A 24,627-nucleotide genomic window follows, 5' to 3' on the forward strand; every position below is an offset into this window, starting at 1 on the left:
GTTCATTTCAGATATTCATATGTTGCAGGAATTATTGCAGTAAGTTATTCAACATAATCCAATGATGCCACAGTACACCAAACTACATTTAAAATATTATCTGTAACCAAAACTTGATAATTCTGTTGTTTTTTTTTTATACACTAGAACATCAAACCTTACACAGTATCTTTAATTGAAATTAACTTTATAGAACAAGATGTGTAACCAACATTTAGATTCAAGTTCCTCATCTTGAGGTGAAGTGACGGGACTTAAAGTGTAGGAAACACTTAACACTCTTCTACATGCAACCATTCAAAGTTAAATGTATTTAGGCAATAGAATTACATTTTATAGCTCCTAGATTTTAAATAAAATCAACAGCTAAAGCTCAGGTTCATTATTTACTACAGCCAGTAAGTTTAAATTTACATTTACACCAACAAGGAAATTACAGGGTAGTGCTGTACATGTTGAGTAAAAAGCCTACAGTAGTAATTCAAACTAATTGCTGTTTTTTAAAAAAAAATTTAGACAGTCTGACAGAGAGCAACATGAAACATGGACCCTTGCTGTGTTCAAACTAGGAACTTCCAGGTTACATGGCATCCATCTCGGACCACTGGGGCACCAAGACGCCAATAATGGCTGTCTTTGAGGCTTTTAACATTGTGTGAAGTCTTTCAGTCTGTTGGTAATGGACTTGTGGGCCACTGTTATTGTAATTAATGCAGTTCCTGTGTTCAGTTTATGATTCATCAGTGACACAGTCTTAGACACTGAACACTATGTTGTCCACCTCCTGTGGACCAGATAGTTTGGTTGTTCAGAATCACTCATACGTTTGTCTCCTTACGCAGACGCTTCATGCGCTGCATGTTGTTCTCCATGGCAGTGGGATTGGTGATCTCTGTGGCACAGCTGGCAGGAAACCAGCCCCTCTCTCCGTCTCGCATCCTCTCCCCAAAGCACCAGGCTAGGAAGAGCAGAAAGTTTTAGTTCAAGGAGAACTGATAAGAGGTTCTGGATTTGATGTTGTATTACAGGTAACAATGGAGACAAACGGCCTCACCCTCTTCTTGACGCAGGACGATGACAAGCTCAGCCTGTTGCAGCCCCAGCTCATCTGGTTCCTTTGGCATGTAGGCTTTGGTGGCCTCGTACTGTGGCAGACCTGACACACATTCCCATAATGCAATATGGCTCATAAAACTAGTTCTTAGTTCTTTCAAAATGAAATACAGAAAAATGTGTTGTTTCCGTGTTTGTATTGTAAAAACACATTGTGTTCCCACTACTGGATATCTAGAACACATGATATTACTTACTGGGGTGTGTAAAGGAACTAGGAAGGCACGCCCTTTGACAATATCAAATATTAATAATAGATACACTCACACTTAACAATAGCACGGACAGTCACCGTGAGTGCTGTATGTGTAATGGTTTCGTTTTAAATACAGTATGCCGTTAACAGAAGAAATGGTGCTTACATGACCTGTAACAATGGAAAATAAATGCAAACCATCTGTCTGTTGTAGAAAAAAAATGCCGATTAACTGGTTGTAAAAGTCGAAGTGAAGCTATTTTGCTTAATCGCAGAGTAGCCAAATCTCTCATTAGACCAAATAGACTGTAATGATCAAACTGAGTGGATGTGTTAAGTCATATTATACGAATAATGAATGTTTGTTGCCAATGTATTGAAAATTATCACTGAGTTTGGTGTTCAGTGTAGTAGCTTTCTCTCAGTGAGAGTAAAATTACCTAAATTACCTCAAGACAGTGATGCCTATTATCACAGATCACTAACACAACACACATGTATATAGATAATCGACATTTGTGGTGTTATTTTAATTGTTTTTGTCATTTTGTCATATTAACTATGTTTCTGTTCTTTTCTTTCAGTAATCTGGATTCAGACGCTATAGCAGTGCTCCTGAACGCCCCATAAAGAGCGGTCAGACAGCGCCACCAAAGGAAGATTAATGCAACTGCAGTTGCATTTAAAAATTCACAATTCTTTGTGTTTTTATTTCACACTTGCTTTGGCAATGTAAATGCATATTTCTCATGTAAATAAAGAATATATAGTACAACGTGCTCAACTCACAATCAAAACAGCCGGGTGCTGAATCCTTAAAGTATTAAAATTGAATAAAAAAGGGAATTAGGACAGCACACCTAGTAAACTGATTTTGATTTGAAATGCCACACAGACGTTTCTGGCCAGGCGCCCTTCCTCAGCGTGCATACTGGCAATCGACACAATCCACAACAGGTGGACTTAATTATAGACATCCACAACTGACACAACAAGTTCATCCCGGCAGAGGGAGCTACACATATGAGTCATCATAATCAAAAAACAATTATAACAAATTGAAATAAAAATGGACTTATGTCCAGTTCATAAGTAAATAAAGCCAATAAAGCTTTGAATTGAACATTGAATTGATAGAGAGGGAATACAGAATTGTGCGCAATTTTTTTCCTCTCTTTTTCACAGGGGTACCTTGTAGGTTTAAATTGCTGGGGTCAATTTGACCCCAAACATAAAAGATGTCTGTTTATTTTAACTTATCAGCTGGGTTAATTTAGATTTTGATAAAAGTGCTAAGGGTCGTTGTCTTACATCAGTAGCTCACAGGGTCTTCCAGTTAGGCATAGCCTTTTCACATTGTTTAATAAATTGTTTATAAGAAATTGTTTAATACATAAATTATGTTTAAATACTACATAAAACGTTTAAAAAGAACTGGTTTATTGAACTGACTTTATAAGGGGGAGACAAAAGTCCACTCCAGCTTTAAATAGTTGCAGACTGAAATGGAAAATAAATGCAAACCATCTGTTTTCTGTGCAGCAAACTGAATTACCCAACTGCTTAAAGCCTTCCATGACAAATGAGTAATTTATAAATGAAAGGTAACAGAACTAACTTTGAAAGAATACATGTACACACTGAACATTCAAACTCAAAGTAAACTCAAAGTGCATTTCAAACACTTGCACCCTTGGTAAATAAAGCTCTATGACTTACCATCTTTACAAGTGAAGACTCCGGCCTGCTTGTGCTCTGTGAGAGCAACTATCCAACGAGCTCGGTCCACCCTTGGCAACGGAGACAAAAGAGCACAATTAAACTCCAAACCCAGTGTCATCTACTCTACATGTGGTAACACACACAAAATGTCAGTTTTTTATGAACAAACTTCATGGGAGTATTTCAGGTGGGTGTTCAGACTTCTGTCAGCAGAGGGAGCCAGACACAAAACATTTGGTTTCCAGTTCATACTTGTGAATGTGACTTTGATTAAAGATTCCCTCCAGACATGTATTAAGACATACAAAATACTCTGCTTGGAACATAATGTGTCTCATATGTTTTTTCCAGAAAAAAAAAGTATAATTAACACACTAAAATCCTTAAAATTCCTCTCCTTCTCCTTCATTAAAAATTCCATTATCTATAAAACTGTACATATATTTCATTTCATTTTTAACTGCTGGACACAAGATGTCTCCTACTTCAGTATAAAGTCAATTCTCAGTGTTTGTGCACTGGAGGCTTCAAGTTTCCTCATCACACTTGTGTGAGTTGAATATTGGACACCGATTGGCTTCAAAGTCAGCTCGTAGATACGCCCCCTTAAAATCTGATTTTCAATGAGCACAATAAAACTTTCCACTTTAAGCAGATGAAAGTAAAAACAAAAAAAAAGTGAAAGTAAAAAAGTCTGCACACACATCATTCTGCACAGTGAAACTCAAACATCCAACTGTAGGAACAAGAGGAAAAACATATTTTTGAGTGGAGGGTCTTTAAAACACAAAACAGGACCACGTTTCTAAAAGGCTACATTAACCAAAGCCATCAACATTCAGTGGTAGCAAGACTGTCTTTGCATTTATATATGTGACAAATAATATCAAATCAGATTTTCAGCTACAGTAATTATTATAAATGTCCATCCTTGGTCACTGTATAGTACTTAATGCAGTGTTTTCAGATGTAAATTCTGACTTTGGATAACATCTTATCTTCTGAAGTACAGCAGTACCTGGACTCTGCCACCAGGCAGGTCTGCTCCGGTCTCCCCTCACTGTTCCTGCTCATCAGCAGTCTAAAGGACAGATGGCTGGAGCTGTTCTTGGCAGGTGGAGACATCCGTCCCTCTGCATCGTCCGCAACCTCCACCTCCACATTCTCCAGAGTGGCGTAGTCCATCACCACAAAGCTCTCCTCACTGGCCAGAAACAACACATTTTTCACTTATGCTTCAATGTGAAGTATATTTTTTATCTGACAGACAGATCGTGTCCTCTGGTCTCAACATGCAGCAACACTCACAGAAATGTTGTGATTTTTAGTGACCATGTTTTGCACATTATAGTGTAGCTAACCTCTGCTACAATTTTACTGTGTACTGTTAACACACACATACACACAACACATTCAAAGCACATTCCTTGAGTATCTGCTAATAGGATTTCCTAGATCACCTGAGGACTGGGTCACAGTGTCGACTTTACAACCCTGAAAATGACTTCAGTGTTGTGGGCGACTTCCTCCTCTGAGCTGACATTGTTTGGTTTCTCCCTAACTCAAAACAGAAAGTCTGTGGAGCTGACATGCACATGAACGCAAGATTGAAGAATCCCAAGTATGCATGCACCACATCCATGCTCTCTCCCTCCTCGGTCCCCTTCCTCTCCTCTCTGTTTCTGTAACAGCTGGACCTGCTCAGTGTCCACAGGAGTCACCAGGAAATAACCACAAAGCTCACAAAATGCTCGATAAACTGGTTCAAACGTTCGTCTAATGTAGCTAGGTTCATTTCGATTCTAAAAAGTAATTTGGTACGTGAAAGAAGATTTAAAAGAGTCAAGAGTCATCAGTTTAGCATTGCACTCCTATAACACTATTGGACTCAGAAAAGACGGTAAAAAAAAAAAAAAAAAAAGTGTCAAAATCAATGCACAGAACCAGAGATTTTTTTATTCCATGCATTCTTCTTCCTTGTCAAAACCTGTTGCCTACATTACCCATAATGCAACTCGACTCGATTAACTTGACAGTTTGTCTATATTTTTGTGAATCAAAATGAAAATCAGTCAGGTTCAGTATGTCCCCTGATAATGTGGGAGACTAATGTGAGATTTTTTTTAGGGTTTAAACCAGTTTCATCAGCTCACTTTTTTAGTTCATTATGGGGTTTTTGTGGCATTGCATAACTAGTTTGCAAATACTCAAATTTGAATAAAATCTTAGCATATGACTTTCTAAAAGCCTATTTAATCATTTTTAGTGTTATTCAGTAATATTATTTTAGACTTTCAGTTAATAATATTGAAAAGAGGCTCCCACTGACCTCTTCTTCTTGGTGATGATCAGTACGTCATTGAAGAGAAACAGGTAGTAGCTCCTGTGGCTGAAAGCTCTCCAGATGCTGAGCTCTTCGGTGCAGATTGCCAGTTCACCGTGCTTCTTCAGCCAACGCGATGATGACACCAATGGAAACGGCTGTGAGGACACAAGAGTCGTCACTCCAGGTTAGCAAACTGGATGTTTTTACTACTACACGGAAGGAAATCAGTCTTGTTGCATTATATTCTTTGCTGTTTTTATCCACATCCATAGCCAACACTTTACCTAATATGAATGTAAAATCTTGTGAACTGCATGAAGGTGTTTGTGGTCCGCTCTTACCTTGATTTTACCAAAATCCATTTGTTTCTGGATGGTATACATCTGCTCTGTCCTTTCCATCCGCCTCGCTCCATCATTGCAGCTAGTGACCAACTGTTGAAATAAAATCACAATAATTATAATCAAAACCTTGACATGTGGGGATAAAGAGTTAGAGATTCAGCACACAGCTGAGTTTTCTGAGCATTTGTACCTTGCTGATGGCGTGCAGTGCCCAAACTGCAGCAAAGTACTCCGCTGTCTTGTCTGGAGTTTTCTGACAGATTGTCTGTGAGGAGAAAACAAAGGTTTTAAATTCTTTTAGGTTGTTTATTCCTGTAGACAAGACAACCTACTGAATCTGGAGTTCCTAAACTATGAATAACTAATTGATTATTATTTTTTGTGCAGCTGTATATACAGTACATGCATAGTTACAGTCGTGTGTATATACTTATGGTTCTTATTCATTTGTTTACTTTTACATTAGTGTAAGTTAATTTTTCGATTATGTGGGTTTACACTTTTATAAATAAGAAATGAAATAGTTATATAAATACTAAAATAATTTACAGACTGAGATATTGTGAGATGTGACAAATACATATTTAAATTGGAGTTACAGGCAAAGAATGACCTTGATGGAATAACTAATAACTCCACTTGAGGAATATTGATCAAGTGGCTCTCAACTTGCTGGCCACAAACCAACAAAGTGTGGTGTCTATATAGTATAATAATATTTTTAATCAATCTCTTGATAAATATGTATTCACAACTTCTATGTGTCTAACAATCAACTCAAAAAAACCCTTGAATGACAGAGCAAATGCAGTTATTTAGAAAAGTTCCTGATTCTCAAAGCGTACACCTGCCAAAAGCTGTTGTGACTAGGCATCGTTTCACTTTTGAATTTGAGAGCTGTTCGCATTGGGAGGTAAAAGTTCAACTGACATCCAGCAGCAGCGGCAGTCTGGTGACTCGCTGCATGGGAAGGATGAGAAAAGAGATCATGGGGAGGCCTCCGCATTCACTGCTCCCTTCAATTTGCTTCAGGGTCTCTTTGAACGCAGTATTACTTGTCCTATTAGACGGAAAGAAAGAGGAAAGTTTAGCTCATCCTGACTTTTACTGCAGGAAGTCAACAACATGTTGCTGTTTGTTCTGTGACTCACAGCAGCTTCTGCAGCGTCCTCTGCTGGAAGGTCTCGTTCGAGCAGTAGACAATGTAGGGCTCAAAGTGGTGGGCAGCGTGTTTTTGAACGATATCGCTAATGTCCCGTATCACTGGGTTGTCATAGTGACGACGTTCAAGGTCCTCAAAAAACCTGAAATATATAGTGGAGAGAGAGGGGAAGGTTAGTAATGAAGGGGAAGGACTGTGTTTTTCCTCCCACAGACCAATTACCTGAGCAGGATATGCAAACACAGCTGTGTGAGGACATGATAGTTGCTGAATGTTACTGCCTCTAGCTTTTTAATTTCAGGATATTAGATGTGGTAAGGACAGGAATTTACAGATACATTTTCAGTCTTTTTATGTAATTAGTAAAACGGAGTCTGTTACAGCAATCTAATATGAACTAGAAACTTTGTTACAACACATTGTTATCATGGGAATTTGGGTTTTTAATCATGACACATCAGTGTGTCACAGTTTGAAAGAGTTTTGAGCTTGTTACTCTCTTTTTTCATTTAACTCAAAAATTTGAACTTCAGTCTCAGAACAATCCAGAAAACGATTTCTCACACTCACAATATACTAAAAAATGCTAAATTAAACCTTTATTTCATTGCTAAAAGATCCAGATAATCACTTCAACCAAAGTCTTGTAAATACTTTACATTATTAGCATTACAAACAAATGATAAATGACTCTCAGCCACACCCTCGCAGAGTGCCTTTTTAACAAAAAAGAGTAAAATGACACCAACAACAGCCCAACCCAGGAAGCAACGACAGGACTCACATTCACACACAGATACTGCAAAACAGACAAAACATGTCATACAGCAGCTACTGACTTCTGTCTTCTAATTTCACAGATCCTGTTTTTTTGCAAACAAGAAGATCAAAAGCGAGAAGGAAGATTCTTATCTTGCTAAATCTATTTTCATTCAAGTTTTCTTGAAGTGAACGGCGAAGCAGAGAGTAATACAGGCTGCTCTTAAGCACATTATCATCTTAAAGCTTGGGAATACCACTCAAAGCAGCTAGGCAGCAGAACCAGTTTGGCTAGCGTGTTTTAACATGTTGATGGAGTCTACAGGATACTAAAGACATGCCGAGAGCAAATACTCTCCTTCAAACTTTAAATCAAACCACTTTCCACTTGAAACCACATCTCAGTGGGAATAAATATAACTGTATGACAAAAACAAAGCAAAACACAATGTGCAAAATCTAAAAAGTACAATAGATGTGCAGATAAACAGTCATCACACTGCTTCACACACTGATAGCATCTTCAGATTCTTTTTCCTCCTGAACTACATTTTCCATTGCCCTCTCACACACATGTACACAGAAGTAAGACTATGAGATTGTTGAACCTACCGTTTGCTGACTTGGTGAATGACAGAGATGTTGGAGAAGAGGTGATGGTGCTCTGTGACCGTCATCGTTTTCCTCAGCGCTTCATTGCTCTGGAAGTGACGCACCAGGATGCCCAGGCTGTGCAGGTACGAATGCTCCGAGGTGATGATTTCAAAGATGGCCTGTCAAATGACCACACATATCCAAACAAATATACATTTGCAAGACGTACTTGAATTTCAGCTTTAACTCCTAAAAAGGAAAAAAATGTGATTCTCTTACTTAGAATCTTCATAGTCTGATGTTCAATGTATTTTAAAGACGTATTTTTGATGAGGGTTTGTAATTTATTTGTTTTGGATGGCTTTTCTTCGACATGCTTTTCCCTGTTCTGTTCAATTTAGTGATTTCTTACATTTCCCAGAATTCATTTTTAATAAAATGGCCTTTGTGTAAGTATCAACGTCGACATTGACGCTGCTGAAACTCATTCATTTTTGCCTACAATAAATAAGATGACAACTGAGCTGTGAGTGATGGTGTTCTGTTTGTTTTGATCCTTATTACAACTGTGCACCCGATACAGTGTTCAAGATCTGGAGCTGTGCGTTCTGCTGATTTTCACTTTGTGAAAGTAAACAAAGCAATGGATTGCCAATTATCCATGACTATGAGAAAAATATATGCCAGCAGACAACAAAAGGAAGTCCAAACAGCAACACATCAGACATTACTGATTTGTAGTAGTGTTCAAGGTAGTTTTTACTGTATTAAAAGGGTTGAATTATCCGCTGCTGTTTGTGGTCGGGATCTTACAGTAGGTGAGCTATCAGATGGTGATGGCACACCTTCCACCACGACTAATAGGTCAGAAAGGACTAAAAGGCATTAGCTGAATTAAATCAATAACACTACTTCCTGAAAATCTCAAACCAACATTGATATTTCTAATTTTCACTAGAGAATAGTAAATAGTCTGCCTGATGTGGTGGTGAACCTGGTACACTTAGCTAATCTTGGGCAACTTTTTCGCTGCAAAAGTCTTCTTGATATCACAGCATGCCCAGTAGTAAAACAGTATTTCTTCTTAGGTAGCGCCAAACTTCACCCAGATGCTTTCATATCCCTAAAAAGTAGCATTAATGCTGCTACAGATAGCTGCAGATCTGGATCAAGCTGCTTAGGGACTATAACTAGAGAACCTTTAGACCCATGAGGAGACTTAAGGTACAAAAGTGTGAGACAAGCACATGTGCAGCAGACAGACTGAGCTTGATTACACAGGCAGGGTGTGGCTTTATTCAGGGGCTGTAGTGCACACAGGGTGGACCTTTGGTATTGACATAACATCTGCTGTGAGACTGCTAACCAAGACGCATAACTAAAGGGAAAATCCACCATCAGATAGTCATAAACTATATAGATATTATCAATCTGGGGAGCTTAGGTGCTTTCCAGGAGTTATTTTGTGATGAAATGTAATGTGGCTTTGCTGTTATACCCATATTAGCTCAACCTGTTATATCAACCTTTGTTTCTGCTCACTGAGTTCCTACATTTCCTAGAAAGTCTTTTGACAAAACCTCTAAGAATTTGTTCAAACTTGTTGCTGGACAACGTGGGCATGCGTGGGATGAAAGTCAAGATGACTGTAAAGTATATTTTAAAGCGACACTCCATTGTTTTTACATACTAAGTTCAGTTCACTTGTCATGAGGAGCACTAGTAAAAAACAGCTGCATGTTTTCTGTGGCCCTGGGGAAGATTTGCAAAGCTTGAAAAAATTACTCATCAGCTTGGGCTTAAAATCGTGCCTGCGTTACAAACCAGAGATGTGGGGTTTGAAAGAAGTGGGAATTTAGGAGGCAGGGAGGGTCCAATGAAAGATGCAACTGAGTTGCACAATGGGAAATATTTGATCCAGTTTTTTTGGAGCTTGACTAATGGACGTTTTCACATCTGCCTTGTTTAGTTTGGTTGAATTGAACCCTGGAGCGTTTGCCCCCTCGGTAGGGTTCGTTTGGGAAGGTATGAACAGAGTAATCACACTCAAGTGCAGACCAAAACAATCAGCCAGAGACCTTGTTGAAGAGGTGGTCTTGGTCCAGTTAAAACAAACTCTTGTGTGGTTCATTTGTGGTGTGAACATGATCCGTCCAAGATCTGACCCAACTGCAGGAAGCATTGTGCATTTTTTGGATTAAACCAGCTCCCGTAGTCAGCTTCGCTGCACATTGTGTTATACTATAATGCATTACGTCGTGGTATGTGCTCAATATGTGCTCCCTTCTCTCTTCAGCCGACTGCAGATAACATGAAGCAACACATTGTTTTCTAGATGTTGCCTTGAAGTGCGTTCAAATGTGCTATATACCAAGCCATTGTGTATTTTGGCTTGATGTATGGCCAATTATGAAGAAATGCCAATCCTGCCAATGGTCCATTTTGGATAGCTACCCAGGAAGAAAAACAAACTCTCCTTTCTCCGCCCACCAACCCCACGAGATTTCTGACCAATGAATAAAGTGACAGCTCCCACATGGCTTTTGTTGATACATTTTGGTTTGCTTGAAATGTTGCCGCGTGAAACCAAACCAAAACAAAGGGAAAAGGCAACAAAGCAGAAACTCATCCACTGATTCGGACCAAAGAAAACAAGCTATAGATGTGAAAACACTATAATGCAGACTAAAAGTCAAGATATCTCAACCTCTGCTGCATCAATTTTGACCATAGTTTTTAAAAAACTGTCTTGTGAGTCCCCAAAGTTTATGGAATTGCAATACTAAATCACTGGATGAAAACTATTAACGGTTACTGCTACAGGTTGTTATTATTCCAGTAACTGTGTGTGTTGGCTGTTTTTCTCTCCACCTCAGTGGCAGGAAGACAAAGATGATGTAACTGAAACTGAACAACACTGCTGAACTTGTTTTCATCACAAAGGAGAAAATGCTATTTTAAATTGTAGAAAAGCTCAGTTTTCTGAAACTGCACATTCTTTGTTGATCTTGATCATGATCTTGTCAATGCCCCTAACTCAAAATGCAACATGAGCTGCGTGAGAGCTGTCCTACAAATATCTTGCAAGAAAGCAAATTTCCCAACTCAATTGTTCAGCAGTGTTAGTGTTTGAGGTTGAGTTTGACTCAGCTCTCTCTAAGACATTTCCGTAGGCACACTTGGAAGTGATGCACATTTGCTCACACACACACACACACACACACACACACACACACACACACACACACACACACACACACACACACGCTTACCTCTTGTCTCTTTCTCTCTTGAGGTGTGATCAGTGTCAGGATACCTGTGTCCTTCACCTTTGTTAGAGATACAAAAAGAATAAAGCTCTCACATTCTGATGCGTATTTAAGATAGAGTGTGTTTTAAAAATGGTAAAAATAAAATACCAACGTCTGAAGCCTCTAATACACACACAGTAGATGTTCTGACATCAAGAGCAAACCTAGCCAGCATTCCCACAAGGGGTCATGGAGTGTGGGAGCTTATGCAGCAGCGACTGTAAGCTTTTATATTGCACCATTTTAAACAAAATGAAAAATTCAGCACAGTTAAAGCAAAAGAGGGAACAATATTTTATCAGATTACAAACTGACTGTCAGTGTCTCTCTTAAAGAAAGTGATGACTGAAATAGATGTATGTACTTCATGTATGTCTGCTTTAATACTAACTGAATTAGATTATTAATTCAAGCATCTTCGCCAAACTCTTAGCACTGCACTGGATTTTGCTCCCACTTTATATGTCAGTGTAGTTTGAGATTCACCTGTGGCAGTTGGCTCCAGGTGAGCTGTGCTGGCCGGTAGCTCTTCACAACAATACCCTGGTCCTCAACGGGAGGCTCCACCACCACAAAATCATCCAGCAGCTCATCCTGGTTGGTGGAGTGCAGCCCTCGCTCACGGATCTCCTGGTAGAGGCATGGCGTAGCTGAGGATCGAACCCACAACAACAAAACATCCCGACAGTGTCAATTCAGTGGTCTCAGTTTGTGATATAGTTTTGCACTTCAGACACATTTTTACATCACAGTGAGAAAATATTTCATGACCCTGGAGTGAGGAAAAACTAATAAATGTACACTGCAAATCACAGGTATCATGTGGTAGCAGAGCTGATATCACTCAACATAATAACAAGCCACTTTGACAATTAATGTGTGGGAGTGAGTTAGATTTAAATGCAGGTTTCTGTTTGAAGTGTTTCATTAGTGGAATGATACAGAGACCACAAAGTTATTGAAATGTCAGTTTTCAGCAGTTTTCTCAGTCTTAGATGTTGCAAGTGTTTTCTATGGTGTTTTTTTTCTGTTTGTGGTCCATGACATACATCACGGACCAAAAACAGTCAGTGTCAGTGTTAATTTCAGTTAACAAGATTAATTTTAGCACCTTTATACTGTTTTTTTAGACATTTTCTGAGCAGCTGCCCCAGTGAGATTTCATCTCTATAAGTGGACTCAAAACACTCAAAACTGGAGTGTGGCAGTAACTGAAGGTACAGGACATCAAAATCCAATATTCAGGACTCAACAATGTGACATTCAACATGCTGGAAGTGTTCAGAGCGAGTGATTTCCTGTTTGGTCCTCTGCTGTTGCCTCAAAGGATCAAGGGATCAAGGATCTGCCTCAAGGGAAAGATAGGCGAAACAGGGACTATGACATCCACAAATCAATTCCAGTTTTCTGTGAACATTATTTTACAACACATAATTCCTTCACAATCCAATAAAAAAAGGTCTTTGTTATTTTCCAATTGTTTGTAGTCTTGTGGTCATATTTAGAGAAGTGGACCGAGTGACACATAGTGAACATACCATCTTTGAAGGATCCACGGTGGTTCTGTTTCCTCCTTCTCCCCAAGGTTCGCTAGAGGAGACACAGCACGACAGCCTAAGTTATCATTATGGAACATATTTGACTGGATGATACTTCATTTTTATTATACTCTTTTTTTCAATTGATATCTTATTCTCTCTTCAGCACTGCTTCTTTTTTCAATCTTTAAATGTTACATTTTTTAAATATAGTCTGGTAAAACCCCTATGAGGACTTCCTCAACACTGGCACTGGTCTGGAAGATAGGAAACAGTTGCGGAAACATACTATCATCCCTATGACTAAAGGAGAATTTGACAGGTCACAGCCAACACTATTGGCTATGCTGGATATGACCTATAAGGCTATAAGAGGAACAAAAATGTATCAGCCAGGCTCTGTTTTCATCTGAAGAACATAAATCAACACTTTTATACTATGGGATGAATATCATGTCATATTTTGAAACTGAAAGGTTGAAACTCAGTGTTTCAAAGCTTGAAATCAAATTAAAAAAAAAAAATGATTTTCAAGATTGAAACTGAGTATTGAAGACTTGCATAATGTTTTGAAAAAAAAACATGAAAAAAATTCAGTCTGTAATACGAGTGCTAATGAACATGCGGCAAAGTTTCAAAATAAAGATTTGTCCTTTCAAAACTCAAGTTTCAATGTTTCAAAACCTCTTGCCCAACATATGCACATCAGTTTTCAGATCACCATTTACAAGGTTTCAAACCTGGAAAACAAACCAATACACTAAAGAACGGAGACAAATTTGAAAATGTGTTGGAGAAACACTGTACAAAGAGAGCTGCAGGTGTGAAGAAGGAAAACTCAAATACAAAATAGTATTATAGTAGAGTTTCAACCTTTCAAAGCTTTTTCTTTCAGTTTCAAAATATGACATGATAATCATCCAATAGTATTCAGCCTGATTAATTGGTTGCTTGAAAATGGCTGTTTCTGATATACTTTTACAGGTATAAAAAAAATCTCTCCACCCCCTCAAGATATGTACCTTGCGTCCAGGACTGCGAGCCGGACAAGGACTGGGTGCTCTGTTCTCTTTGACAGGTTTCAGTGTGGACGCAGCCCCTCGTCCCATCGCTATGGCTTCAATGTCCAGGCTGGTCACAGCTGCTCTGTATGACTTGTTCCTGCGGTTCCTCCTCAAGGCGAAGCCATCTCCATCACTGTCATAATCCTCCCAGGTCAAATCTGGCCCCTGAGTTGAGTGACGGCTCCGGGTCCCACTGCTGGAGTTCTCCAGTCCCAGTGGGAATGTCACCACTGTGGTGTGGTGGCGGTTTTTAGGTCGGCTGGCTGTAGCTAAACTCTTGGGGATGAGCTGATGGGTGCCAACCTTCAGCGCCGCCGGGCTGTGGGTGCTCAAAAGCACCTGCGGAGGCACCACCGCCTTGTCTACTACATCCTCCTGGGGCACGGATGTTTCAGATTGGGGTGTGGGGGAGCTTTGTGGCTGGTAGCAGTCATCGCCTGGCTCAGATATATGGAGTTCTGTGGAAAATTGGCTCTCCAGAATTAGAGGGGTCTGGTCGCCCGTGGAGCTGTCTGACTGGATGTGGGACATGGCGTCCTCCCGCCGTCACCTTGACCCGGTCCACTGACCTCTTCAGCACCTACAACATTAGAGGAGTCTGAACAGGAGTGGACGAAATTATAACATGTACATGAATAACCAGGAGACAGAAGTTAAAACTACAAGCAGGAATCATGAATAAACTCGCACCTTACATGGAGACAAGGGAAAAGAGCAGGGTAATTAGTGTCTCTTGTCTGCATGACCCTCAAATACCACCACTGACCTACAGTGGGGCTCCCAGCTCCCTTCCAATCAGAAAACTGAGCCTTACCGGTGATCCAATTCCCCTGGACGGAGCAGCCAGTTGTGTCACTCCTCAAACTAATATCAAGGCACTCAACCCGTGACTCAATACTCACTCCTACACTGCACTTGCCCACACAAAGGCGCACAAGGGGAGACCTGCTCCAGCAAATCTGTGCGCCACACAAACTACAAGTGAACAAATTCACACGCATTAATACTCTTAACCGGCCCCGTGCAAAGTGTATGAACTGACACTAATAAACATGTTATAGTGACAGTATTAACATGTCAGACGGTGAGGAATTAGCTTTCATTGAAGTTTTAAAATACGTCCTATTATGACACTTAAACTGAAACAAGTAAATAGCTTGTTTGACTATTTTCATTCCCAGTCGAAGTCTCAATCTCCAATTACTGCGCTGCCTTAAAGACGGATTAGGTTGGGAGAAAAAAAATGTCTGCCTCACATTCCCATGGTTCATAACAGCGAGGTGACACAGCTCAGCAAACACCGAGACTGTGAGCAAGTTTAACGGCTGTCTTACCTGTGTGAGGTGACCGTGCAACACAGCAGCTTTCTATAAAATGATATCACAGGTGAGTCCTGCGGCTGTGGGGGGAGCTGCGGTCCACCGGGGCTTTGAGAGGTGCAGCACCAGCAGCTGTAGTCCTCCGCTCCCCTCTGTCACATATTTCTTCTTTCTTACTCACTTCCTCTTGTGTTTGCACGCGCCCATTAAGCGCTGACGTCACCACAGGTGAGCGTCAATCAGTCATCGATAAGTGCCAGTTTAGTTTCAGGCAAATGGAGACTCGCAGCAAGTTTTCGCTAAAGAGCAGCTTAATTTTTGTATTTCTCAGCAGTTTCTGTGATGCAGGACTACTACATGGCTGCATAAAACTCAGCCAGTTTTAAATCAAATACATTAAAAACATTTTAGAGTAAAACAGAGTTTACGTTTGATCTGTCCTCATGGTCCTGTTGCAAATATACGAAGATAAAATGCTCCCATTTACATTATCTTCCATCGCATTTCTAACTATTCTAACTATTTCTTTTTTCTGATGTTTGTTGACATCCTGCAAGTGATGCAACAATTAGCTCTTTGGCGCTCTCTGGTGATCAATGAGATGCATTACAGCTTCGTCACTGATTAATGCACACAGCACAGAGAAATCCGGGCTTTTATCTGTTTTGTGACTGCACCCACTTACACTAAAATCTTTTGGACTGTCATGATGAAGAGAAGAAGCATAACTGTTGTTTGTACTGTTTGGAGTAGGAAATGAAAATCTCAGAGATATTGTATATATTGTTAACCTGCTCTAGATTTTTGGGAAGTATTATATTCACACCAGCACAAGCCAAAAAACAAACTTTAATGTACTGAAAGCCACTTTTAGTGTATATATGGACACCCTTAAACTTCAAGACCAATATCTAGTGGATTTTATTGTACACGTGTTTCTGTTGGAGTCAACACAAGCACACTCTGAACATTGTTTGGTGATTAAAGATTTATTTTCTTCATTTTTAACAGTCTGAAAATATAATTATACATGAATTAGCCAACATTCTATTCAAGCAAGGCTGAGACATGTAATATAATGCAATATGGAAACAATGAGATGACAAAATTTGGAGAGGGTCACTATATACAGAGTTTATATATATATATATTTATATATATAGAAAATCAAATGGCAATGACGTTTACATCATTTTTAATTTCAACATCATATGGCATCCGATGAAAGTGAATTAGAATATTTCCAAATAATTCCCCCGACTAGGACCATGTCTTTAATGACCACATGACGTGTACGCTTGATTTGTAAAAATGTACACCCAACATAAACGTAGTAAACATGTAGAATATTTTCCATTATGTGGGAATACCTAAGTGTCACATTCAGAAATAGACATCCAGCATGATTGTGAGATCCAGTTACTTGTTAAATGTCAGTGCACAGATTCTTACTCTGCTAAGATTTAACATGCGTCTTCTCGGTTCTACCAAAAACATTCAACACAGATTTTCATATTCAGCCTGAAATTGTTGAACGCTCAACAAACGTGTGAATCCTAAGAGCTGTTTAGACCCGAGAAATTATGAATAAAACAAGCTGTTTAATAATCAACCTGACATTTGTGTCAATTCTGTCACCTAAAAATGATCCCCCTGAAGTCTAGAGTGAATTATACAGTACATTGTGTAAGTTTTGTTCTTCTTTTGTTATCAGATGTTTGACCAAAGACATGAAACTAGACTCTTCACACTAGTGGCTGCAGATGAAACACAGCTGGCATTATCTACTGATAATTTTTGTACATTTCTGATGTTACACCTGTTTGTGGCAGAAAGAGTAAGTAGATCTGCCCATTAAAGATTTATCCTCCAGGTTTACGGGGACAATGTCTGGAACAGGACACGGGACAAACTGATGTCTTTTCTCTACTCGCTCATTATTCAGTGTGTGCAGATGAGATGTCTGGTGTAAGATGCTGCTTTTTTAAAAAAAGGCCATGCTCAAATAGAAACCTTGCAGGATCGTATTCAAATAGTGTGTTTTTTCTTTTGTGAAAATTCAGGGCCCTGGATCAAATGTGCTTAATAATACATCACAACATGTTTGATACACATTATGCAACACATGCACACAACATTTCACATTCATGATCACAATAGCTTAACACATAGGTCACATATAGAAAAATGAATTACGAACATTGCGGCGTTTTTGTTTTCCAGTGATAATTAATAAAATTTGCACAGCTACATAATCTTTACATTAATTAAAATAGGATATATATCAGTATTCCAAATCCACAGAGAAATGACAACAAGCTTATCTAAAGAAAACAGATTAGTTTGAAAAGTGTTAGGATTTGTTTCTTACAAGAATTACAACTCTGGCAGTAAAATGAAGCCATTTAGAAAGTGCTTCTAAGAGCTTGATACAAAAATCTCAAGACTAAGTATATAACATGATAAAGATGCGATACAGTCTACGTACAGAATGCATTAGCTGCTTCAGGGTTTAATAAGCCGTTTGCTGAGTTGTGATGACACAACTGTTGCGGAGCTACTTTTCCATTCATTACATAATGGTGAGTGCGGCTAATAAAGGGAAACATAAATCCAATGACAGGCTTTGTCCTCCATGGCAGTGATGCTCACAAATAGCCGCTCTCCATTTATCATAAACCTGTTTGTTTGAGTAAATCTTCTATGTGAAACAGCCTCTGATGATTTGCAGGAAAGCAAATAGCCAGATAACTAAAAATAACCTTAATGTAGTTAAGGACACACGCAGTTATAGCAAATGTCTAAGTGAGGACAATCAGTGCATGTCACGGCTATTGTTAACGCTAAAAGACTAAAAGAGTTTGTGTCCATGAGACTTTCAATGGGAGGTGGAGGGTCACACTGCTGTGCTTCAGCCAGGCTGAGCCTCAAAGCCTGTGCGGACAGCAGCAGCTGTAGTGTGGTCCTGTATTTCAGGAGGCCGAAGAGTGAGACAGAGGTTAGAAGAGACAATATCTTCCCCACTGTCCAGTGTACAGAGCAGAGTGGAGGATCAGACAGGGGGATGCGTATAGTGAAGGCCTTGGGGGTGGGGGGTGTGAGGGTGGGGAGTGCTGCAGGGCGGAGGAGGGATGAGATGGCCCAGGTCACTGTTTGGCTATATCCCCTTTCTTCAGGATGATCTGTCGCTGCCAGGGGGCCAGCTTGGTGTCGTCGTAGCCCATGGTCCGTAGTCGCTCCTGCTCCGTCTTCTCTTCCTTCTCTTTGGCCTGTTTGGCCTGCTCTTCTGCTTTTCTAGATGCATTCATGAAGAATAGAGGACAAAGGTTCAAAAACAAAAAATATATTAGAATTGTATAGGAAACTTATGTAAAGTTTACTTACAAAATGTGTTAACAGGCCTTTTCAATCACCAAAGTCTCACACAACATTGGTTTATATAATATATAGTGATACACACTTACATGAAGAGTTTGTTAGTATATATAAAGCCTACAGTTAGTACTCTAGTTGGTTTGTCTAATGAGTCATGTAGGATAAATTTGAGCTTTTTCCTCTATTATTACACTACATGGCCAGTAGTTTGTGGAAACCAATATCTCATTTCAAAACAATGTGTGTTAATACACTGCCATAACAGCCTCCACCCCTTCTGTGAAGGCATTAATGAAGTCAAGCTCTGATACTGGGTAATAAATGGCCCCTGGCTGGTAATTTGTGTCCCACTTCATCAAGTCAGGGCTCTGTGCAGGCCAGTCTAATTCTTCAAAACCAAAATGACAATAACATTTCTTTTTGGACCTGGCTTTGTGCACACAGGCATTGTCATGTTGAAACAGGGCAGGGCCACACAAAACACACTTTTGCTTTAATATCATTGTATACTGTAAAATGTATCTTCAGTATAACTAGAGGGTCTAGCCCAAAGCCGAAAAAGTGCGTATTCATTTTTGTTTTTTTTATTTACGTTTATATACTTTTTTTCTTCTGGTGGTCCGGGGTGTACACAATATAGTATAGTTCTGCATTTATCTTCATTCATTTGAGCACCGAGGACAGCGTGTTGAAGGGAAAAAGGGAAAAAAAAACGTGACATTACGTCACTCTGGTGTGATCATTTGATTGGCTGATGAGCCCACGTGGGATTAAATTACCGCGACACTGAAAGTTTTAAAGTACGCAGCTGCAAGGTGTCAAGGAAGAGTCATTTTGGCCTGCTAACTACCCTAATGTTTTAAAAACACGGCGTCTAGACATATCGTTTCCGGCTATTTCACTGTAAACAACAACATTCATGGCGTATGTGACGTTTTTACTCCACAAATGCGACCTGTTCAGTCCGCAGGAGAAGTTATTTATGGCCCAAAATGACAGGTGCGTGTGTGGTGGTGGTGGTCTGGTGTGTTGTGGGTTTAGTTTATGGCGTTAGCATTGAGCCCTTGCATAGCTAATGTTAGCTTATCTTTGAGGGCTAAGTCTTCGAGGATTTCTACAATTATTCTTCTGTTTATACATTTGTATAACAGAGATTTTCAGTCAGCAAAGCAAACAACAGAAAAACAGAAAGGGGCAACACTTACTGACATAAGCTGTTATGTAACAACAATAAAACCGCAATACTTTTTCTGCCAGTACAAGTGATGCTAAGTAGGCATTTCTGGCACAACTTCACCTACTTACAAGCTGCATGGAGAAGAGAAAGGGCTTATAAAAATCTGAGAAGAACAACTTTACTCAATAAAGTTGTTCTTTAGACTACATAGTGTTGGAGTTTTGACCTCCTTTGTACAAGTGATACTGGTAAAAAGCTTCCTCAGTGCTCTTTTCTTTTTTCCCTTCTAGTTTTAACACAGGCTTAGCTAGTGTTTAGTTTTTGGTTGTTACTGTAGATAAGGAAACAATCTGTAAACACTTTAAACAGATTTGTTTAAGTTGTCTCCCCCGTATCAGTTCTCATTCATCTTCATAACCTCATATACTGTGTAAACATGGGACAAAATGTGACAATTTATGGCCACTAGATGGAGGACTTGATCTCTGTTATGAAATCATTGAGGCTTGTCTCTCAACATTATCACATTTTACAATAAGCTCGATGTTATGTGAGCATTATTATAAAGAAAAGTATTTTTTCTTACCTCTTCTGGTCCCTTTCACATCAGGTGGGTGTAAACACAAAAAGAAATGGTAAATATCTCAAACAGCAACAACAGTTATTTCACAACATTAAACCACATGCATACTGTCCATTATAAATCTTCCCAACTCAAAAAGTGGGCTGACATTACAAACATAAAATAATTATATTATCGCAGAAAAATGCAGAGAAATCTCTTAAATATATCAATAAAACAGAAATAATAAATAAAGTAAAGACAGATGAAAACTTTGTAGGTTGTAACAACAAATCTGTATCTGTATCATCTCTTCTTTAAGGTAAATATTAAAAACCAAGAAGAAACATCCTGTCTGCCAGCCAGCTTTGCATCTCTCAATGAATTTCATCTTCAGCCATAATCACAACAACACTATCGATTCAATGTAATACTTAGCCCCGGTGCACATACGCTAGATTTCAAAATGTCATTGCAAACATGGTTACTCAACTCCACACTGACACTGTCCATTTTACTGGTTAAACTTTCTGTTTACAAAACATCAGTCTGCTTCTGACTGTCACATGTGTGGCTCCATAAACTAGTTCTCTGTAAACGAGTTAACATCACCAGGAGCGTTATGTCTACAGTCACTGATAAGAGATTTTGGTAGATCTGCATGAATTCTTTAAGCATAAATATATTGATAATTCAATGGATTAGTACAACAATGATTTGCAGAGTCACAGATTGTCTGTAGTGGCAGAAAAGCTGAATGCTTGTAGAGTTAAAAACCACCTCATCCAACAACATACATTTCCTGTTGTGTCCATGGATCCATTCTGTCTGGAATAAAGCTGACATTGTGCATTGTGATGCACTTGTTAAGCAAAACAGTGGAAAAAATATGCTTCCATCAAGATAATTATCCATTATTAAAATGTGTGCATCTCCAGATTGTTCCAGACATTCACTTCAGCATCATGTACAGCCTCCATATTTCTCCTCTTGGAATGAGGCTCTATGACTCTGACACCAAAAAAATCAGTAGGAACTGCATGATGGTAATCAGTCAGTGCAGACTAAAATCTCTGGGTTATTTTCAGCCTGTTAAATAATTTCCTTGAAAATTCATGCTCAACTGCAAAGTCTAGCTAATAAAGTGCCTCCAGAGCAGATGTACTGAGTTTAGAAAAATAAACAGAACTATGGACAATTATAACAAAAACTAAACACACACAGTGTTCCACTCAGGCCACCTGCTGCAAGGTGATTTCCCCCCCAAGAGCGCTTTCACATCCTTATTTGCAAGGGTATCTTGGTGAAGAGACACCCATGAGCACACTAACACACACAGACACAATGAACACAATCTCCCCCTACTGGCCCAGGACATAATGATACTAGATAAGATTTGAAACACACATGTAGAGGAACACAGCTTTTATTACTCACTTCTCTTCGTCCAATTTTTTCTTCATCATGTCTCTCCTCCAGGCCGGCATTGATGCCAGACGTGCTGCCTCCTCCTCAGCCTGTGGAGGGGCAGAGGGGTCAGGAGAGAGACAGAGAGAGATGGGGGTCCACACCAGTCAGTAAAGGATTGTAATACCAGCTCTCCTATCCTGCTTTGCATGACCTCATTCCCTGTCAGATTATCCTCCAATAAATTTAATGTGAAATTTAAGTTGTCTTTCAAACAAACATTGTACAAAGCGTTTTGGTGGGGGCAAAGAAAACCTCTGTAGCCTCTGTAACCCTCCTCTGCTTTTGAAATACAGAACATTTACCACAGTCTTTATAGCTGTAGTGCACCATCACGAACTGATGGTTAGTGAAATGATCAGTGTCCTGTAAGGCCACAGATTCAATCAGCATCAAGCCTATCAGTCTAGAGGAGCCATCTGTATATTTATATGGGAAAACATTCAATACACAATGTCAGTTATAGATGGATGCTACAGTTGTAATTAATGTCACAATATGTATGAAAATCACATTAAACATGATCCAACTGATGCTCATTGCAATGCCTGTGTGGTTCAGTGGTTTGACAACTAAATTAAGGAACAAACTTAAGATTATGCAAAATAATATTAAGGATTAGTTAAATGCATCCCCTCGAACATTATTTCATGTTGATAGCCATGAATTCAGAAGGGTCGGACTCTTGCCAGCACAGCTCAGGGTAGAATAACAGAAGCTGCATCATATGTACAATATTATCAGTGGGTGTGCTCCTCAACGCTTGTGCTCACAGATAACAGACGTCCATACTCAGCATGGCTGTAATACCAGTAATACCAGGGCTGCTGTGCGTTCATTTCCAGTACCATAAGTAAATTATGTAGCCAGAAGTTACACTGGAGATGTGTTGTGAAACAGCCTTCTGTTATACTACCAGGTGTTATAAAACAAGAGGTTCAATTACTTCAGCCATCAAATTAGGTGTTTTAATGTGGATGTTTATTATTTAAATTGTGCTAATGTCATTTTGAATTTAAGGATTTTCTTTGTTTAGTTTTATGTTGTATGTCTTTTAACATCTTGTGACCATGTTGAAAATAAGTTTTAACATTGTCTGTAATGCATAAATAACACATATCATAACTGTCCCACTGTTATGCATTATACCAGAAACACTTCAAATGTGCAAAACAAAATTATTGAAGCGTTTCACACCTGCAGTGTCATATAAAGCATTTCTACATGTGAAAGAGGGCAGATAAGCACTTGCATGGAGAAGAATAAACTGTAATGAAACATTAGTCCATCCTTTCCGCTCAAACACATTCTCAAATGTCAAATTTTAGACAAATTGCCTTCATGGCAGACTTAGGAGACTAAACATTGCTTAAAGCATATATGTTACGTAAACTGATGTATGTACTTAAAACAACAAACAGAGCTCACAATAGGTACTCTTCTCCTGTTTGTTTAAAATAAGGTAAAGTAATGGTAAGTAAATGGACAGGACTGTTTAACAGGAGGTTCTTTCAGACAGCACACATACGGTAACTGGATCTTTTTCTCTCGTTCAGGCTGTAATTGGAGGTGGAGCGGGGAGCAAGAAAGAGGGCAGCCATCTTGGATTTCTCATCTTTGCCTGACAAGATACATTATCCTTTTGAATTCCTCTTTCTAAAGCGTTTCACTTGCCCTGGCAAACATGAATCCAGGTAAGATTATCTTCATAATTAAATTTTAATGATTCCCCTGGGAATTACAGAGCAAGAAAAAAAATCTAGACAAAAATTACCTGATAGATTTACTATGGAAAGTGATCTGAAGTGCACTGGTAATTAATTCACATGGTTAAATGTGGATTGTATTACCACTTACTGTCCATCCACAAGTCACAGATTTACTAGTGTTTGTTACCTTACAATAGGTCACATAGGCCTTAGGGATGGCACCCATGGCACCCTAAAGTTTTGTGACTAAAGATTAAAGAATTACATATGCCCATGTTTTAAAAGACTAATTCTGACTTGGCTTTTTTCCCTTACTGCATTTTTTGTCACATTTTGTGAAAAGGGTTTGTTCAGCTCTGCCTCTTCCCTAAACACAGCTTATTTGCATTATAGGCAGTCAAACCAATGGACAGGCTACATGTATCATCAGCATTAGCCACCGCTAATGATTACATAACAAAGCTTATGCTTCATTTTTCAGGTGTCTGAATTAGAAATTTCTCCCTGACATTGTAAAATAAGATTTTAAAACAGATTTGGAACAAAAGGTCATAATGTTATATAAACTTATGAATTCTAACTGATTTTGCACTTTGTTGTGTATTACTGGATGTAGAGCATTTAATTTGCTTATTACATCATTCAATATCAGCTGTGTAATATGAACATTAGGAAAGCAACATACACAAATAATTACAGTATGTAGTGTTGATGCAGAGATCCAAAAAACAGTATTATAATGTACTAAAGCACTAATCAACACACATTTTAAAAAAACTAGTGCAAGCTAGAGAGTTTAGCCAGTACATTGCATCAGGCTGGCAAGCATCCATTACAACCATCAATGGATGAAATACAAAATTGTGAGCAAGTAAGCTTCTCAAAGTAC

The 24,627-nt window shown here is 39.0% G+C and overlaps 3 protein-coding genes across 10 annotated transcripts in view; 1 reads left to right on the top strand and 2 right to left on the bottom strand.

Annotated features, from left to right (window-relative positions):
- Nucleotides 1-139: 139 nt before the first annotated feature.
- arhgef16 (Rho guanine nucleotide exchange factor (GEF) 16) lies at nt 140-15,959 on the bottom strand. 2 transcript variants are annotated; one of them, XM_042408112.1, is made up of 15 exons: nt 15,464-15,959; nt 14,088-14,709; nt 13,066-13,117; nt 12,014-12,177; nt 11,489-11,545; nt 8,235-8,395; nt 6,853-7,005; nt 6,632-6,761; nt 5,892-5,966; nt 5,699-5,791; nt 5,361-5,512; nt 4,050-4,235; nt 3,029-3,099; nt 1,055-1,156; nt 140-958 (listed from the first exon to the last, which is right to left on the bottom strand). In XM_042408112.1, exons 2-15 carry the CDS (start codon nt 14,658-14,660, stop codon nt 819-821), a joined length of 2,109 nt encoding a protein of 702 aa, XP_042264046.1. In that variant the 5' UTR covers nt 14,661-14,709; nt 15,464-15,959; the 3' UTR covers nt 140-818. The 2 variants fall into 2 exon arrangements, with proteins under 2 accessions (XP_042264046.1, XP_042264045.1); XM_042408111.1 differs by having other exon boundaries at nt 14,088-14,727.
- Nucleotides 15,960-16,466: 507 nt separating this feature from the next.
- The window catches only part of espn (espin), a 48,802-nt gene continuing 40,641 nt past the window's right edge, over nt 16,467-24,627 (bottom strand). Inside the window, exons 12-14 of one of the 2 annotated variants that reach the window (XM_042410021.1) lie at nt 22,000-22,079; nt 20,587-20,598; nt 16,467-18,742 (exon numbers count right to left, since the gene is read on the bottom strand). In XM_042410021.1, the coding sequence (XP_042265955.1) occupies nt 18,595-18,742; nt 20,587-20,598; nt 22,000-22,079 (240 nt within the window). In that variant the 3' untranslated portion in view covers nt 16,467-18,594. Of the gene's footprint in view, nt 18,743-20,586; nt 20,608-21,999; nt 22,080-24,627 lie in introns of both variants that reach the window. The other variant, XM_042410020.1, reaches the window with a different exon arrangement.
- The window catches only part of acot7 (acyl-CoA thioesterase 7), a 130,652-nt gene continuing 125,623 nt past the window's right edge, over nt 19,599-24,627 (top strand). For 4 of the 6 annotated variants that reach the window (XM_042410023.1, XM_042410030.1, XM_042410027.1 and 1 more), the window contains exons 1-3: nt 19,599-19,822; nt 22,042-22,149; nt 23,586-23,723. The gene's annotated coding sequence lies outside the window, so the exon portion shown is untranslated. The remainder of the gene's footprint in view (nt 19,823-22,041; nt 22,150-23,585; nt 23,724-24,627) is intronic. The other 2 variants (XM_042410024.1, XM_042410025.1) reach the window with 2 other exon arrangements.

Source organism: Thunnus maccoyii, chromosome 4, assembly GCF_910596095.1.
Source record: "Thunnus maccoyii chromosome 4, fThuMac1.1, whole genome shotgun sequence".
Lineage (NCBI taxonomy): Eukaryota > Metazoa > Chordata > Actinopteri > Scombriformes > Scombridae > Thunnus > Thunnus maccoyii.

What these genes read in the sequence shown, in the direction of transcription:
- arhgef16 (XM_042408112.1), bottom strand. Translation starts at nt 14,660, where the DNA reads ATGTCCCACATCCAGTCAGACAGCTCCACGGGCGACCAGACCCCTCTA. An exon ending in CCTGGAGCCAACTGCCACAG is followed by an intron (nt 11,546 to 12,013) that starts GTGAATCTCAAA and finishes TCTCTAACAAAG; the next exon opens with GTGAAGGACACAGGTATCCT. An exon ending in TGGATTTTGGTAAAATCAAG is followed by an intron (nt 5,513 to 5,698) that starts GTAAGAGCGGAC and finishes GTGTCCTCACAG; the next exon opens with CCGTTTCCATTGGTGTCATC.